The 19,222-nt window shown below is 36.3% G+C and overlaps 2 protein-coding genes across 2 annotated transcripts; both read left to right on the top strand.

Moving 5' to 3' along the window:
- The first annotated feature begins 2,499 nt into the window (after window positions 1-2,499).
- On the top strand, window positions 2,500-12,054 carry plekha2 (pleckstrin homology domain containing A2). Its single transcript, XM_027151921.2, has 12 exons — window positions 2,500-2,727; window positions 5,383-5,532; window positions 5,633-5,689; window positions 6,898-6,946; window positions 7,021-7,118; window positions 8,935-9,069; window positions 9,172-9,288; window positions 9,382-9,450; window positions 9,550-9,620; window positions 10,291-10,354; window positions 10,776-10,853; window positions 11,322-12,054. The coding sequence occupies exons 2-12, from the start codon at window positions 5,392-5,394 to the stop codon at window positions 11,598-11,600; spliced, it is 1,158 nt and encodes a 385-aa protein (XP_027007722.1). The 5' UTR covers window positions 2,500-2,727; window positions 5,383-5,391; the 3' UTR covers window positions 11,601-12,054.
- A 1,337-nt stretch (window positions 12,055-13,391) lies between these two features.
- On the top strand, window positions 13,392-18,305 carry asb13b (ankyrin repeat and SOCS box containing 13b). Its single transcript, XM_027151655.2, has 6 exons — window positions 13,392-13,572; window positions 15,691-15,890; window positions 15,976-16,126; window positions 16,476-16,610; window positions 16,723-16,914; window positions 17,426-18,305. The coding sequence occupies exons 1-6, from the start codon at window positions 13,533-13,535 to the stop codon at window positions 17,608-17,610; spliced, it is 903 nt and encodes a 300-aa protein (XP_027007456.2). The 5' UTR covers window positions 13,392-13,532; the 3' UTR covers window positions 17,611-18,305.
- The last annotated feature ends 917 nt before the right edge of the window (window positions 18,306-19,222 follow it).

Genomic DNA, 19,222 nt, shown 5'->3' with positions numbered 1-19,222 from the left:
GCAATAAAAGTCTTTTATAATAACACAAATTTAATTTGTTAAAAACTATTTTTGCAGCATTTTTACCTAGTCGTTGGCTTATTTTTTTGTAACGTTTTTAATATTAAAGCCATTCTTTTTCCCCCCTTTTTTAAAATATTTTTTTTTTTTGTTTTTCTTATGAATATGTTTTTTTCCTAGAACATTTTTTTTTACTCTAGTGTAGAAACATAAACATAAAGGTGTTACATGACCCCACCCATTCCTATATTAATGTCCTTTATCAGCAATCCTTGTGTGTTTACAAAACGTTACCATGGTAACTACAATGACTGGATTAATGAAGTCGACGTGGAGTGTCATTGCTAATGCATGTTTATAATATTTATTTGCCTATCTGAAATATTTACAGATAGAAACCAAAAGTATCGATACCAGGGGTGGTTCTAGACCTTTTTTAGGGTGGCTTCAGCCCCACTGTCTGTGATCTCAGACACCCTAAAACTAAAAGTATAATTTTTACTTTCATAAATAAAAAAATAAAAATTACGTTAAAATGCAGGACAAACTGAAAATTATTTATCAGTTTGATCCAAGAGCGATTTTTTTACTTTGCTTTTACGCGCGTGCGTTGTAGTCTTTCAAAAGTGCGTCTGCTTTATTTGAACGGAGAAGCACAGGTACGCGCAGCGTGCACGCGCAGTCAGAGCTGGAGGCGTTTATCTATAAAGTTAATCGGCAGAAACCCGTAAAGACGGCAACCAAAAGCAGTGAAATTTCACTATTCTTATTACCAGAGTTGACAGAACAAACTAAATATTAATGCAAACAATCCATTCAATACTAAATAAAAATAACATTCAAGACTGGCATCATTACATCATGCATAAAATTATGGTGTCCAATTTTGCCATTTTAAATAATAACATAACTTTTGGCTTACTATGTAGTCATATAATATATAATATAAAACTCTTCTTGTTTTAAATTCTCACTGAGGGCTAAAACCCCCTAAAGATGAAATCCTAGATCCGCCCCTGATCGATACGCCCATCACTAATTTGTAACTCTTTTTAGTGAGTCAGATCATTTGGCTCAGCTTTTTTTAAGAGTCGACACTGTCCGGCTCGACACTTTTCTTTTTTGTTTTTTTTTGTTTATAATTGGGATAAAGTTGTGATATTGGGATCTGTGATAGAGCTTAATTATGGCTGTAAGTGTTTTACCGAGACCTACTTTATATTATAAAAAACAAACAGCATTATTGGTGCTTTTTAAATAATCATTCAATCAACATGTAGCGCTTTCAAGAAAGAATCATTTCCATTCAACTCACCAAACTCATAAGTAATGCAGCGTGTCCTTCATTCATGTCCGACAAACACCTCATAACACTCAGCTAAGAAAAAACACACGTCTTTCACACTAATGAACTGCTCAGATGTTGATAAAAGATTCTTTAAACCCGTTTTAATCAATTACAATGCGACTGAATGCATATATGAACGTTCATTTAAAAGAGCCGGTTCAAAGAGCCGACTCGTTCGACAGTTCACTAGTGAGGAAGTGGCTTCGTAATGGAGAGATTTTGAACGTTGTTTGTGTTTTTGTCTGCACTCTGTTGTGGCATTCTGTTAAGGAAAGTTTTTGTGGCTTGTTAGATGTGATAGTTTGTGTGCACAAGTTTGGTTTGGTGCCATAACATCTGTAAAGGCATCTCAAATAAACGATGTTAAAAAATGTTTGAGTCAATTTTATTATGCAAACCCATCAATGTTTAATGTGAGAATTTATAGAAATAACAAGCCATATCTTATATGTATATGTATCTGAATATGAATATAGATTTGAATATGTATATAAATATGAATATGTATATTGATATCGATTTGTATATGAATATATATATATACATATGTATATATGTGTGTGTGTGTATATATATATATATATATGTATGTATGTATATATATATATCCTTATATATATATATATATATATATATATATATATATATATATATATATACATACATACATATATATATACACACACACACACATATATACATATGTATATATGTATATATATACATATGTATATATGTGTGTGTGTGTGTGTGTATATATATATGTATGTATGTATATATATATATATATATATATATATATATATATATATATATGTATGTATATATATATATATATATATATATATATATATATATACATATATATATATATATATATATATATATATATATATATATATATATATATATATATATGGATAAGGATATGAATATGGATATGGGCAGCTTGTAATACAGAAAAAGATTATATAGAAAATATTCTAGATATCTACATTTTCAAGGTGACACAGAAATCCTGTCTATATATAGCAATCTGTTCCTCTTTTTTACACTGTTTGATTGTTCTTCAAGTCGCCATTAAGTTGCAGTGTGTGTTTCCATGTGGAGTTAGATTGTGTTTTCAGATTGTGCCACTGCTTGTGTTCCTCTTTCTGTGTAGAACGAAGTGCACACAACCGGATGCGCGGTTTTGCTTTTAACTCAACGGCAGTGAACCCGGAAAAAGCCATGTCACTGCTATCATGTGCTAACGCTAACTCCACGGTTCTTGCTCCAAAACTCGTATTTAATCCTCAGTACCATGATATTCAGCGGCGCGTGCGACTTTTAACAGTGTAGCAGGAGGATCCAGGACTTACCCAAACTAGGCTTTATCAGTAAGTCAGGCACTCTCTCTCTCTGTCTCTCTCTCTCTCTCTCTCTTTCTCTGTGTGTGTCTAAGCATTGATGATATTAAGGTGTGGCAGTTTAACGCTTGTGAACTTCTGGAGGAACTTCAGTCATTTTCCCAATCCTGACTTAGTGACGTCATTCATCCACCTCCTCTTTGATGATCTTAGGACTTTGATGTTTAGATTAAAAGGTTGTAAACTGTATCTCAAATGGTATTATAGACTCATTAGTATTCATCACTGCTTATCACGGTAGTATATGTTATCAGACATAAAACAGTGTATGGAATTGCATACAGATTAATAAATAATCTGTATATATATAATATTAATATTCAGCACAAATGCATCCTTGTTTTATATACTGCAAGCTCTACTTGTTGGCTGTTTAGTAGTTATAGTAGTAGTGTGGCATATTGGATGTCGTCCGTATTCAGTTTTGGTCTGTTAAACTGTCTAGACATCGAAGTGCACACTTATTAAGCTTATTTTGAGTACTGTTTAGTTAGATAAAGAAATCTCTGGTCTCTTCAAGCTCATTAACCGAAGGAGTGCATTCTTGGAAAGACAGTACTGTTCCTTGCAGCTGGGACGGTACGGCACACTCGAGGGGATATATTTGAAGAATTGAGCTGTATCTTCATTTTTTATAATAAATTACAGTGCATAAATAGACCATAATTAGTGTTCATGCTAAAGCTTTCAGTTTACAATACATGCCATAAATGTGAGGGTATTCACTCCATTAACAAGGAAAGATATGTGTATTAAAGTGTACAGAATAGAGAGCGTAGAATCCGATGGAATGGCTGCAGCCGTTTTGTCTGGATACTACAAAAGGTTCACAGAAATTTAGCTTAAACAGTTTTTGCATAGACAGCAAGCCGACAGGGAAATTTCAGGAAGCTTCCTGGTCGATGTGCAGAACAAACTTCATCACTCGCTCACATTCTAGAGCTGGGCGCCAACCACACACTATCTCAGGCCTGTGATACAGTACTCTATGATAATGTGCTATTTTTAACAGCCTTCTGTTAGGAAGTGTATATACTGGATAGAAATTATGACATGAATGTAGTAACTTGTATTGCAGATATACAGCATAGAAAGTTTTCCATGACCTTCCTTTTTTAGGAAATGCAATGCTGTTAGAAGAATCAAATTTTTCGAAAAGGTTTTTGTGCAGGTATTGGGAAATAATCTACTTTGTAGTTGACACACTTCACCTCTTGTTCACTCTACCCTTTTGTTGATTGTTTATCTCTAACAACATGCCCTGTAGTGTTGTATTCCTTATATTTACACCAAACATGTAAGCTTGGAGAGGTGAAATGAGTTCAGCAGTAATGTACACATTAATAGGTACATCTACTTTATGCAACATGTCTCAGATGTAATGGCAATGTGCTTTAAAGATGTGTTGTGTCCTGTTCTTGTATGTGACCCGTGTTGTATCAGTCAACAGCACAGAATTACATAAGCAGATCAAAAGATATCGATGTTAATAAGCCAGCACATCAGGATAGTCCTGGCTGTAATATGAATATTCATCGATATATCAGAACATCCCTAGTAAAGATATAGAATGCGGTGTATACATAGTGCACACTTCTCAATACTGCACGATAGTGTATTTGCTGAGCATTTGTATATGTTTTATAAATATACTTCTTTTAAATTTGAGAAAAAAAAGGATATGATAAAGTTCTACAAAAAAGGTTATGTGCCCTTTAATGGAAATTTACCCCAAAAGCATGGTTTGCATAAATGCAAATAGTGATTTATAGCCAGGGAGTAACTTGGGCTCTGGTGCAGGGGAGTGGCACTATGTCAACTTTCACTTTTTTTAATTTATAAAATTAAAGCTGGGTAGAGCTATTATTTGGGGATAATTTTTATTTATAAAATAGGAAATGTTTATTTACTATTATGGGAAGGAGTCTCCATTGTCAGTGCTGTGCAACGGTATACAGGTTTCGTATTATGGGAGAGCCTTCGGACAAGGATTCATGCATTCTGGTTTCTCAGTAACATCACAAGCTGCATTATTTTGGCTCATGAATTTCAACAAACAATAGATAAATTATGCTGGTGAGGTGTGGGTGCACCTGTTGATAGATAGTATGACAAATGTGACAGCAGGATCTAATTTGTCTTGCTGATGTTCCCTGTCGATGAACTGTAAATGATGTATAAGGACACATCCTTTATTAATAAAAGAAAAATCTGACTTTGACTAAACCAAATTCACAGCTATTGTAAAATACTCCATATGCCACATGCACGCCTATGAACTTACCCCAATTAAAAAAAATCTGTGTTATTGCACCAGGTTTTTAAACCAATAAACACTTTGCTAGCTAAACATGGACCTGCTGTAGGGGTATGGAAAGAGACTGAACATCATTAGTAAGATATTTAATAAAGAGTGAATTTTGTAGTGTACTGTTTTTAGAATTAAACAACAATTAATCCTTTATTTAAGATCTTGCCATAGTTGTGTTGTTCAGGAGTTGCAGGCAGAACGCGAGGCTGTAACGCTGTTCATGCGTGACGTGCAGGTTTACAGTATGTACACGTGCGCGCACGCATATTCGGGCGCGGAGGCGTTCACAGCTCATTTTTGTTTGCTTCCGGTAGCTCTGGGACATGCCTTACCTGGACAGACACAGTCGGATCTGTGGATTTTTGGACATAGAGGAGAATGAGAACAGCGGCAAGTTTTACCGGCGCTACTTCATCTTGGATACGCCGCGTAACGCCCTCGTTTGGTACATGGACAATCCACAGGTAGAGACTTTATTACTATTAACCGTGCAGGAAGTCTGATTTCTGCAGAGGTGCACAGTGCATTGTTCCTAAACCGTTTTGCATGTCTTCTTGTGAACAGAATTTGCCAGAGGGAGCAGAGTCTGTTGGAAGTTTGAAGCTAAGTTACATTTCAAAGGTTATTATTATTATTATTATTATTATTATTATTATTATTATTATTATTAGTAGTAGTAGTAGTAGTAGTAGTATTAATATTTTTATATTATTATTATTATTAGTTGTAGTAGTATTGTTATTAATAATAATAATATCATTGTTATTATGATTATATTACTATTATTAATAATATTCTTATTATTATCATCATTGTTATTATTAATATTATTAATAATAGTAGTAGTAGTAGTAGTAATAATATAAGTATTACTATTATTACTATTGTTATTAATATTATTCCTATTATTATTATCAATGTTATTAATATTGTTATTATTAATTGTAGTAGTAGTAGTAGTAGTGGTATTATTATTATTATTATTATTATTATTATTATTGTTATTATTATTATTATTATTTCTATTAGTAGTAGTAATAATAGTATTACTATTCTTATTATTATTACTAGTATTATTATTATTATTGATATTATTCTTAATATTGTAAATATTATTATAAATATTAATACAACAGTATATGCAGTGTAAAAACATTGCATAGCAAGGATTATGCTGTTCTCTTAGAATGTACAGTTATCCAAAAAAAAAGTTATAGATTCATTTGTTTACTTCACAACGAGTGTCGATACTGATGGTCTTAATGTCGAGCCATGCTAAATTTGACTAAATGGAAATGAATGCAGCTTGTATTCTTAATATAACATTGAACATTGTGACATTGAACAGAATTTTGATAATAACGGATATTTAAAAGCTTAAGGTTTTTTGTTTTTTTTTTAAAGCTGGTGTAATGTACCAAACCAAACTTCTCATGCACTTACACTGTGCTGAGCATTATCCGTGTGGTAGCCTAGAGTTTAAGGTGTTGGGCCACCGATTGAAGGTTGTGAGTTCGATCCCAGGTCCACTAAGCTGGACTTAACCCTAAATTGCTCAGTTGTATAAAAAAAAAAACAGATAATGTAAGTCATTCTTGATAAGGGCATCTGCCAAATGCTGGAAATGTAAAAGTATCATAATAAACAGTTTGATGTGGCTTGATGTACATAAGAAAATAAAAAATACCCAACAGTTACAGTACTGTCCTCTATCAAAAGAAAGATCCCATAAACTTAGCATAGTACAACAGTAAATATTCAATATACACTGCGTTACAGCCTTACATGTTTTTTCCTTTATTTTTTCCTGTCTTTATAACTTCTTAAAGGTTGGCGAAGTCTCTGTCAAACAGAAACCCAAGACAGAGTTCTGCTTTGGTAAGTGATCACTCGTCTGTTCTGTCTCATATGTGAACACATTTCATATAAATAACACATGTTGTTACACACAGTGATAAATGCTCTGTCTCGGCGGTACTTTCTGCAAGCCAACGATGCTGCGGACTTAAAGGAGTGGGTCATCGCCTTGAATAAGGCGACTAAAATTACAGTAAGACACATTGTGCATTGTTTTATTTTGTTTTGCTTTTACTGCATCTAGTGTGCTGTTGTAACAGTTTCTTCAGTAAGACACAATCAGATTAGGATCAGAGTCCGGTCAGAGTCAGAACTGGCAGCAGTTTTAAATGGGAAACAGACTCAGAGTCAGAGAATCAAATCAAAGTCAGAATTAGAGTAACAATCAAAATCTTATATTTGCCAAGTACAAGATAATAAAGAATTTGTTTTGGAGTTGGAGTCGGAGTCAGCAACAGACAATACAATTAGCGCAATACACAATATGCTATATATAAAGTGCCTTGCAAAAGTATTCATAGCCACTTAACTTTTTCACATTTTGACAGGTTACAACCACAAACAAGAATGTATATTATAAGGATTTTATGTGATAGACCAACACAAAGTGGCACATAATTGTGAAGTGGAAGGAAAATGATAAATGGTGTCCAAATTTTTTTTACAAACAAATATCTGGAAAGTGTGAAGTGCATTTGTATACAGCCCCACTGAGTCAATACTTTGTAGAACCGCCTTTCACTGCATTTACAGCTGAAAGTCTTTTGGGGTAACGTCTCTACCAGCTTTGCACATCTAGAGAGTGAAATTCTTGCCCATTCTTCTTTGCAAAATAGCTCAAGCTCAGTCATATTGGATGGCGAGCGTCTGTGAACAGCGATTTTCAGGTCTCGCCACAGATTCTCAATTGGATTTAGGTCTGGACTTTGTCTGGGCCATTCTAACACATGAATGTGCTTTGATCTAAACCATTCCATTGTAGCTCTGGCTGTATGTTTAGGGTCATTGTCTAGCTGGAAGGTGAACCTCTGCCCCAGTCTCAAGTTTTTTGCAGACTCTAACAGGTTTTCATCTAAGATTGCCCTGTATTTGGCTCCATCCATCTTCCCATCAACTCTGACCAGCTTCCCTGTCCCTGCTGAAGAAAAGCATCCCCACAACATGATGTGCAGTGTGGGGTGATGTGCAGTGTGGTATTTATACTGAGATTAAATTACACACAGCTGCACTCTATTTACTAATTAGGTGACTTCTGAAGGCAGTTGGTTTCACTGGATTTTAGTCAGGGGTATCAGAGTAAAGGGGGCTGAATACAAATGCACACCACAATTTTCAGAGATTTATTTGTAAAAAAAAAAAAAAAAAAAAAAAAATTGGACACCATTTATAATTCACACATTTATGTGCCACTTTCTTAAGGTCTATTTTATAAAATCCCAATAAAATACATTTTTCTTTGTGGTTGTAACGTGTCAAAATGTGGAAAAGTTCAGTGGGTGTGAATACTTTTGCATGGCACTGTAATTTATAATAAACAGATAGCACTTTACAGTAGAGAAGACACCCTCTGAGAGAGAAGAGCATGAGAATTATTAAAACATAACAAGAGATTAGTTTGAAGGGAACAGTGACTGATTAGGCTCAGGCTTCTCAGTAGGAAGTAAAGTGCTGATTTGAATTTTGTTCCTTAGAACTGGGTTTTGTGTGTGTGTGTGTGTGTGTGTGTGTGTGTGTGTGTGTGTGTGTGTGTGTGTGTGTGTGTGTGTGTGTGTGTGTGTGTGAGTGGGGGTGGCAGTGGCATGTTCTGTTCCTCTTTCACCCTCTGACCACACTGCTCCTCTTTTCACCATACAGTGTTTGGGGAATAGTTTTAAATTTGAATATTTTCTTTCTAATTCCTGGTTTACAAAAATTGTAATTATTTGTTTTTCAGTTGCATTTTTCTGATTTAAAAATTTTTTAAAAACACAAGTGCAGAAATACATCTTTTTTTCAAATTCCATATTCAGGTTCCCAAAAACCCAGCACCGGTTACTAAGAGCACAGACACTGTCCCTGTGACGAGCCAGACTCAGTCAGCAACTCGGCAGGCCTACAAAACTGAGATTGTGGGAGGCGTGGTGGTCCACACACCGGTCCAGCAGGTTCTTTCATGTTTATATTTTCCACATATCACAGGATTTATGAGCAGCAGGTGGTGTTTCATGAAAAATGCAAAACATCAATGTTGCGGTTTGTATTTCTAGAACGAAACAGATGATGTATTCACGAATGAAGTTGCTCCACATATGACTTTGAGAAGATGCCAGAGTTTACGGCCAAACATCGTGAGATCGGGTTACTGCGTCAAACAAGGCAACGTGGTAATGCTGCATGTATCATGTGACTTTTATGGTACTAATGAAATCGTTAAATCAGGCTTTTCTTTTACTGATTATTTCCATGTGTTGTTTCAGAGAAAAAGCTGGAAAAGAAGATTTTTCATTTTAGATGACCAGACTGTGAGTTACTATAAAAATGAAACGGTGAGACACAGTAAACATTGTCTTGGCTTTTAGATTACTAAAGCATTTTGGCCCAGAAGTGAAATTAATATATTAACTATTAAATCATCTTGATCGTAGGATAAAGATCCGTTACGCAGCATTCGGTTGAGGGACATACAGAAGGTTCACGAATGCCTTGTAAAATCAGGGTAAGTAGACATCACAGTTCAGTATGTAAGGGGTGAAGCATTGCTGGGTGTGCAGTTAACTGTGCAGCTCCTACATGAAGCAGGGTTACATTTACCAACTCTGAGTTTATATATTTCCTGTGTTTATTTGCTATACCATGATTTTTTGACAATTACATCCTACCATGCACACCCCTGAAATGCTTTATTCCGCTTATACAACAGCAATTTCCCACCAATTACTTTTTTATTATTCATTAAAGAATGATGTCATACTGCTATCCGTTTATAGTTATTACATTTAATGTTGTTCTTGGTTTCAATTAAATTATAACAGTTATAACAGTAGCTTTTTAGATAAAGATAAAAATGCTTATTTAAATTAATTCTATTAATACATGAAAATATACATACAGATTTATTCAAATGTATGGCTTTTTTTGTTTGTTTGTTTGTTTATTATAAAAATTAGAAATGCTAACTAGCCATAGATGTTTTTTTTTAACTGTTTGCAAGGACTGGTATTTATTAGAAGGTTTCATTGAAGTTTGTGCTTTTTGTGGACCTGGCAACTTATTTTTCTCAAAATGGGTAAAACGGAATAAAGTTTAAAGTGGTGCTCAGTTATAATATTTACTTCTTGTACATCATTGACACTGATTAATAGAGCACTTTTCTCTTCGATTGTTAGGGATCTGCTGTGCCGTGACAACCTTTTTGAGATCATCACAAATGCAAGAACCTTCTACATTCAGGTTGGTTTTATCCTCTTATTCTTCCTAAGACAGACTGAAAGTCTGCTGTGCACCTGTGCACATTTTGAATGTGACTGTTTTTGAATGACATCTTCCTAAACGGACTGTTGCCCAAGCGTGGAGTAAACACCTGTTTTTAGACCGTACAGTGACTCAGTTGAGCTGTGAAGCATTTTGTAAACATGCTTAATAAAGCTGAAGTGAAGAGATCCAGTTTTGCCTTAAGTCATTGTGCAGATTTATCATTAAAGGAAGTCTTAGGGTTTTGCACGATTAATGATGCACAAAGCTATTAGTCCGTACTAGATTTTATTCATGTTTATTACATGCTTCTTTAATGAAAATATGAAGATATAAACACTCATTCAATCTCATTTAATCATCACTCATTCATTCATTCATTCATTCATCATTTACATAGACGGACACACCTGAAGAAATGAATGGCTGGATAAAAGACATTGCGGCAAAAATTCAAGACTTCAGAGGACCATCAAAGGTAATGCGTAGATGTATATTCAATACATTTACTTATCAAAATTAGCTTTATTCTGGAAACAGAGTCAGATTACTTCAGAGTATTTCTGATTTCCCTCTCAGCTATATCAGTTTAAAGGTACGATCTTCGTGAAACATACAAAGCATTGCTTGTTGTTAGTAATACTATTTTGTCTTTTGTGTTTTATGTGCTTTGTTTTGAAAAAAATAATAATAAACTGCACAAATGCTGATGCTCATTACCCCAGCCCAGTGCCATCCTGCATAAATTATGGTGGGGTTCATGTAACACAACCTGCACCTAGTAGTAAAGGGTGTTAGGGGTGTGTCAAATAAATGTATCTGAGATTTTGACAGATGGGTTTTTTTTTTTACCATAGAATTATTTCAGTGACTCTTGAAAGTCTCTTTTAGACTTTTCCCATTTCATTATTCATTTTCAACTTCTCGCTATCTGTCTCTCTGACAGAGTTATCGCTCAGGTGGGCAGGTGAAACCACCCTTGGTAAAGTCCTGCTCCACAGCACAGTCCTGGCAGCCATGGACCCCAGTCCCAAAGAAAACATCTCGTTCAGTCGATGAAGAATTAAGAGAGAGCACTTTCTGCTCCCTGCCCTCTCTCTCAGATGCACAAGAGAGCTCTGAGTCCAGAATACGCCAGAGACACCATTCTCAGCCTCAGCAATCTGCCACAGATCCACACTTTGCCATGGACAGGGACACACACATACGCACCTCTGATGTCTAGTTCTGTTTTCTGCTATCACTGCTCACCAGTACACTTGGTTGTATTACATAATCTTTTATGTTATATTTGCGCTTTTTCTTTCCAAACGAAGACCTTAAGATTGTTAAGATAACACATGCTAATGCTTTTAGACATAGTAGCTTTGAGATCTTCATCAGTGAGACTGTACAGATGAATTTATTTTATGAAAGGTTCTGAAAGAAGAAGTTATCTTTTTTTTTTTTGAGAAGAAATAATATGTTGAAGCCTGGCTGTATAGTCTTTTGTGAATATAGAAGTTTTCATTGATGTCATGAACACATATTTGTCTTAGCTCCCCATTGTATCATGTATGGCATACATGTAAAAAGTATTATGGCTCGTAAAATATCTTGATTGTATTTTACTTTTTAAGTGTGCATAAAATGCTGCTGCGCTAAAAAATGTTTAAAAAAATAAATGGGAGTACTGCTCACGTGCATCTCAGGTTTACACATGCTGTAGATTTAGATATTTTTTAAAAAAGCTACTCTTATTACAATCAAATTCATTCCCAATAGGCCTACAACAGACAAGATCCTGGTATAGTGCACTAATCATTTTTTTTTTTTTTTACAATTTGTTAAAATCCTGTCAAGTGAGTGTGTGTGTGTTGAAAGGAGTGAAGTGAACAGTAAACACTGCAAACGTACACTCCCTTCACTACACTGTAGCTTCACTTTTTGGTCTAGAAAAAGAGTTTGAACAAAAAGGAAGTCAACAGGCGTGAGATAAATGCATGAGCTGTTGGTGAAAAAAAATATATATATATATACCAGCACTTTGAGTAATTCTCATCCTCAGTAAAGTACGATCATTCTTTTTATGTGCTGTCCATTATATTCACAATGGATTCCTCATGACAATGTTGATATGTAACCTGTTACAGTCACTAGTTTAATATGGTGACCTGGAAGGGAAACAGGTAACAGGTTATGGGTTTATAATCATATTGGTGGATAACCAATACACCTTGTTCACTTAGGTTGATGAGAATGTCCAGAAGACTTTCTCATTAACTTCTATCAACATGACATTGCAGGAACCTTTCATATTCTACCTTTTAGACACATGGTCAATAGGTAGCAACCTTTTTCTCAGCAGGGAAACAAACAAATGGAAAATAGTCATTAGATTTGCAGAAAACTGCCCTGGCAGTCCTCCAAGCAGTTAGAGATCTGTGGTTACATACATAACCTCCGGGCATGTGAGGAATAAACAATAAACACGTTGTGATGTTGTCTGACACTGTTCTTACCACAAAATATAATTATTATTCTATAAGAATATGTAATAATTCTTCTTGTACCACTGTAGTTTGCCAACAACTACAAATGAGAAGTCGTGGCCTAATGGTTAGAGAGTTCTCTAAGGTTGTGGGTTCGAGTCTTCGAGGCACCGAACGCCACAAGAACGTTTACAGAACATAAACATAAAGCAAAAGATTAATATAAAAAATAATATAAAGATTAGTATAATACAAAATTTCAAGATTAATATTAGACTTATATTTAAATGTGTTTGTGTTTATCCCCAATGAGCAAGTCTGAGGTGACTGAGGGGAGGAAAAACTCCCTTAGATGCTAAAGGAAGAAAACTTTAGAGGAACCAGACTCAAAAGTCAACCTCATCCTCATTTTGGGTGTGATTTCATTTTTATTTTTCACTGAGAGGTTAAAATAAAATGAATATACAAGTACATCGTAGTACAGCAACGATAGTACGTGATGTACATCTTATTCTACTGCATCATAAGGTGCCTGTTCTCACAGGACAGGATACCGGAAGTAGAATTGACTCATTGCTAAAACCGCTGTAAGAATGTAAACAAGAGGAGTTATGCTAGCTGATATCTGCCATGCTAATCTGTTTACAACTCGATTAAACGGATTTTTGTAAGAATGAAAAGAGGAAATGGACATACACACACGGCCAACGCTATTTACTGAAATAGGTAAGACATCGACTAGGAAACAGGTTGTTAGCAAGAACAGCTACTAAATTCAAACGTGTGCTAATCGTATGCTAACGTCAAGCTTTTAGGCATTAAGTTAATATGAGCACTTGCAATTTCAATAGGAATTTAATCTGGATATGGAACCGGTTTGTGGAGTCGCTAATTAAGCATTATGAGCCTTGGAAGTAAAATAAGGCTATGTTAATAATGTTAGTATTCTTATTCATCTCTCTAATTACCCATTCGTCTATTCCATTCACCCATTAATACATGTATTTATCTACCCACCCATCCAACTATCCGTCCATTCATTAATCCCACTCACCCATCCAGTTCATCCATCCATCCATCCACCATCCATTCATAAAGCCCACTTACCCATTCTTCTTTACACCCACACATCCTCCCATCCATTACAACCACCCATTAATCCACCCATTAATCCATCCAGTTCATCCATCCATCCATCCACCATCCATTCATAAAGCCAACTCACCCATCCTTCTTTACATCCACACATCCACCTATCCATTCCATCCCCCCATTAATCCATAAATGTATCCATTCATCCACCATCCATTTATAAAACCCAATCACCCATCCTTTTTTACACCCACACATCCACCCATCCATTCCATCCACTGATTAATACATGTATTCATCTATCCACCATCCATTCATAAAACCCGCTCACCCATCCTACTTTACACCCACACATCCATCAATCCATTCATTCATGCACTCATTCACCTGTCCATCAACATATCCACCCATACACTCATACATTTTCTTTCCCCAGGCAATCACCCTGATCAACAACTCACCATAATTATATTCACTGCTTCTTATCATGAGTACTGCATTATCAGGACTGTCAGTCACCAAATCATCTGTATATTACACACTACCGCTGCTGTGTATTGCACAAAAGCATAATATTGAACAATATTGTTATTTGCACTCCCACAATTTATGTACACTACCGATCGTTCATATGCCATATTCATATTTTATTCATTCTTTATCCACATTTTATACTCATTCTGTCTACATTGTATCTCATCATCTGCATTGTTTTCTTGAATAGTATAGTGTTATTTATGTCTGTACCTTTGAGAGTCACAAACTGCTGGAACCAAATTCCTTCTGTGTGTGAACACACTTGGCCAGTACATCCATCCATCCATTCACTCATCCATCTACCCATCACTTCTAACCGTTACTAAGTCTTGACGATGGAGACTCCTTCCAAAATGCGAACTATGTCTCTTCACAGAAATTGTCATAAATTCAATTATCAGGGGTCAAGCCCTGAAGGGGCGTAGACACCTATTGTTATCGTTAGTTTTCTTATTATTATTCTTCCGCCATTGAAGTCAAGAACTGTACGTAGGAAAGTTATGAAACTTGGCACACATGTAGAGGCCAGTCTTATAAGTTACTATAGCAACTTTGGTGTGTTTAGCTCAAACCCTCTAGCTCCACCCGGCCAAACAAATTGGGGGCAGTTTGGCACACAATATGTATTGGGTGCTAATATCAGAACCAGAATCGCAAGTATTGGGTGCTAAAATCAGAATCAGTATCTGAATCAGCACCACAGTGACACACACACATTTCGCAACGTTTCGTGACAGCGTCACCTAGTGGCCATGAGATTTTCACGTTAAGTCCAGTATTTTTTTTTACGAATGCAATGCCATATCGCTACGAAACTTGGTATGGTTCATCAGCGACATATTCTGAGCGCATCTGATCGTCTTGACCCCGGAATCGCTGCTTGCAGCTATATTTCTAATTATTATTATTAACTAACAACACAACTAAAGATCTAGTTACTATTACATATTATTCCTATTAGAAACAATAGTACATTAGAACCTGGGAATATGTTGGGTTTCAGGAAGTTAAAGCTCCTTGTTCAGGTGTCTCTCATCTCAGTAATAGACTCAAGACTCATATATGTGTAATAATGACCATGTCGTATGCCATGTCTAGATGTGCTGATATTATCATGGTATAAAAATTACTGAAGCCTCTTCGTCTGTATAAACTGATAACTGCTACATGTCTAGTCATATGCATTATTTCTAACTTGTTTCATTTTGTGTTTAGCACATGGCCTGGGCTTCTGGACGGACCGATCAGCATTGCATGAAGCAGCAGCTCATGGACGAGCAGCAGAACTTCAGAAGCTCATTAAAAATGGAGCGTTGGTCAACACTGTGGCTGTGGACTCCATAACTCCATTGCATGAGGCTTGTATTCAAGGCCAAACACAGTGCGTACAGCTGCTACTGGAAGCTGGAGCTCATGTAAGCTTTATTTATGTTTGACTATGTAAAGACTAGTGACGTTGGATAAATTGCTTATCCTGTTTATTTATTGACTTGGTTTCAGGTGAACGCACGTAACATAGACGGGAGCACACCATTGTGCGATGCCTGTGCAGCTGGCAGCCAAGAGTGTGTGAAGCTGCTGTTGCAGTACGGAGCCATGGTGAACCCTCCTCTCTTCACTTTTTCTCCCCTTCATGAAGCCTGTATGGGGGGTAAGATAACCCTGTTTTTCCCTGTCTGTATAGCTGAAATGTCCAATATCCATGTTTTTATTTGGGCAAATTACACATGGTCTCTAAGTTCACCCAAACCGATTTCCAGCCGCTATCCATCCAATCCATTCACCCGTCCAATTCATCCACCCATCCATCCATCTGCACACACACACACACATGCATTCACCCATTTATTCATCCATCCATCAGTTTATCCACCCACACATCCAACACATACCATGTCAGTAAACAGTGTATTTGTGTATACACAGCTTTTTAGTGGTGCGGTTTCTGAGCCGAATGCAAAGCAAATGAATACGCTATATAATTTTTGTTTGTATACCAGGCAACCCCGAGTGCGTTAGGCTCATGATAGCGAAAGGAGCTCTCTTGGAGGCTCACGATTGCCACTTCGGGACTCCCCTTCATGTGGCTTGTGCCAGGCAGCATCTAGACTGTGTCAAGATTCTACTGAATGCAGGTAAAGACTTTGCCTTGTGAGTCAGAAACTGAGCTGGTTGCATTATTTGTATGGTTGACACCATCTATACTTCTACAAACCATGTAAATGTTTTTTTAACTCGTATCTAAAGGTGCAAACGTAAATGCTGCAAAGATTCATGAGACGGCCCTCCACCATGCCGCTAAAGCAAACAACCTGGAGATGATTGAGCTCTTAATCGAGTTTGGGGGTAGCGTGTTTTCCAGAGACAACCTTGGCAAAAAGCCAATCGATTACGTCAGCCCTGGTTCGGCCACAGCGGTCTGCCTCAAGTTCTACGAAGGTACATTCCACCATGGGTGTGTCTGAAATATCGTCCTGTGACAGTACCTACTGTTTTGGATTTATTATGCACGGCATTCAATTTAGTACCGAGTCTGTGGGTACCGTATCAAATGCAGTTTCAGTATGCAGTATTCGATTCAGTACCTACTGTATATGATTCAGTACCCACTAAATATGATTCAGGTACTACTCCGTTTGGTTCAGTACCTATTGCATTTGAGTCAGTATTATACTGAATCGATACAGTAGTTAGTACTTAAGTAGTTAGGATACTGAATCGAATGCCGTAGTTCGTACCTACTTGGCTGTTCATACAGTATGTACTGATCAGTGTATGTGTGTAGTGTGTAGTATAATACAATCTGGACATACTACGTCTGCCATGTTGCATTTGTCATGTGACCCATGACATCTTAATAACAGAATAGTCAGAATAAGGTTTGCAGTGTGAACAAGACAGTAAAGGTCTGTTTTTGTGATTCTGTATGCTTTTCTCTGTGCTCGTACAGATGAACCGCTTAGTCTTCAGCAGTTAAGCAGAGTGGCACTCAGAAGTGCATTGGGGAAACGAGCACTGGAGGCGGTGCCACAGCTGGGTTTACCCAATCGGATGATCTGCTACCTCACTTACATGCCCACTCCGCCTCATGAACTCCTAACAAGAGCACAAGTCGAGCTGACCGACCGAAGCTGACCGACTGTCTGGAAATATATTATACGTACGTCCCAGATGACGTACTGTACACTATGCACTTACACTTTATCGTCTAGTGTATACAATTTAAAAGGGTAGTATCTTACCAAACGGAACACTAACATTTTTACTGACCAGAAGTATAAGCTGTTTCCCCAGTCGATGGCAAAAAGACACAAAAACACATGAAAATGTATGTAAACGCATGTTTAATTGCAAATGCAAATTTTGCAAAAATAAATCACACAGTATGAGCTCTTTTAAAAGACTATTCTGCTATAGAACTAAAGCTGCTTCTGTTAAGAATGTCAGAGAATAGTGCATAAGTATGCAGTTTGGGATGCACTTCTTAGTACAGCAGTGTATAAATAAGGCTCAATTCATGCGCAGATCGAAATTCAACAGTTCTTCTTTTGCGCTGGCTGAACAAGAAAATCGGCTCACAAACTCTCAATGTATGTAGTATTTATTTGTTGGATGTATTTACATTTACATTCTCATCTGTATACAGTTTAGTGTGTATTGTAAATTGTATGTTTGTAATCTAGATTTCATCTTAACATGTATCGTACACATTCTGCTCCCAAGATCAAAAAGTCTAGAAATGATTATCACTCTGTATTTGTTTAAAGTTAAAAAGTCTTAAGAGTGTCAGTGATGCCAAGTGTCATAAAACTGGTAGTGAGGAAAAAATATCTGGTCTTGAAATGTTTGTCTTAAATTGTTTTCTTTAAAGGCTGCAATATTTAAAAAATAATAATAATCAAAATGATGAAAAATATTGAATAATCTATGGAATCAGTTTTCAATTGGATATTTCTGCATAAACAAGTGACAAACACTGAGCAGAAAGCAAGAGACAGGAAATGTATTGCTGAGTGGAAATTTGCTGAGCTACCTGTTTAACATTCACACCTTTATGCAAGGTGCACATTATCCAACCCTGCTATTGGCTTTGCTCGATTGGAGGTACAAGATAACATGGAACCAAGTCTTCAGATTTGCAGGTATTGGAATCATTGCAAAAAGAATTACAGGTTAATTTGGAAAGTGTTTGTTTTGCTGCCTGTTTATTTATCAGTTCTATGTAAAGAAAAAAAAATGCATATACACACACACACTGCAACAGTACAACAAGGAGAGTAAAATTTGCATATGCTATTAATGGGATATTGTACAAATAACCTGAAGGATATATAGAAAAACAATGCATCAAGGTATGCAAACCTAACTAAAGTGTATTAAGACAGAGAAATCATCTTCTGGCACAGAATAAACCACTTCTGATTCACTTGTGTGTTTGGATGGGGTTTTATCAGTCATTGTATAGATTCTCTATGGGCCAGCATAGATTCTGGTGCCAGGGCTTAATGAATATGGGTGTGAATTGGGGAGTGTGTAGGCTTAAGGAGTAAATAAAACACTTTGTCATTAGAAATGTAATCGTTAATAATAATAATAATTCATTCATTCATTTTCTACCGCTTTATCCGAACTTCTCGGGTCACGGGGAGCCTGTGCCTATCTCAGGTGTCATCGGGCACCGAGGCAGGATACACCCTGGACGGAGTGCCAACCCATCGCAGGGCACACACACACGCTCTCATTCACT

The sequence above is a fragment of the Tachysurus fulvidraco genome, chromosome 14, assembly GCF_022655615.1.
Source record: "Tachysurus fulvidraco isolate hzauxx_2018 chromosome 14, HZAU_PFXX_2.0, whole genome shotgun sequence".
Taxonomy (NCBI): domain Eukaryota; kingdom Metazoa; phylum Chordata; class Actinopteri; order Siluriformes; family Bagridae; genus Tachysurus; species Tachysurus fulvidraco.
Note: the sequence above shows the minus strand (reverse complement) of the source record. Positions and strands in the feature narration are given on the sequence as shown.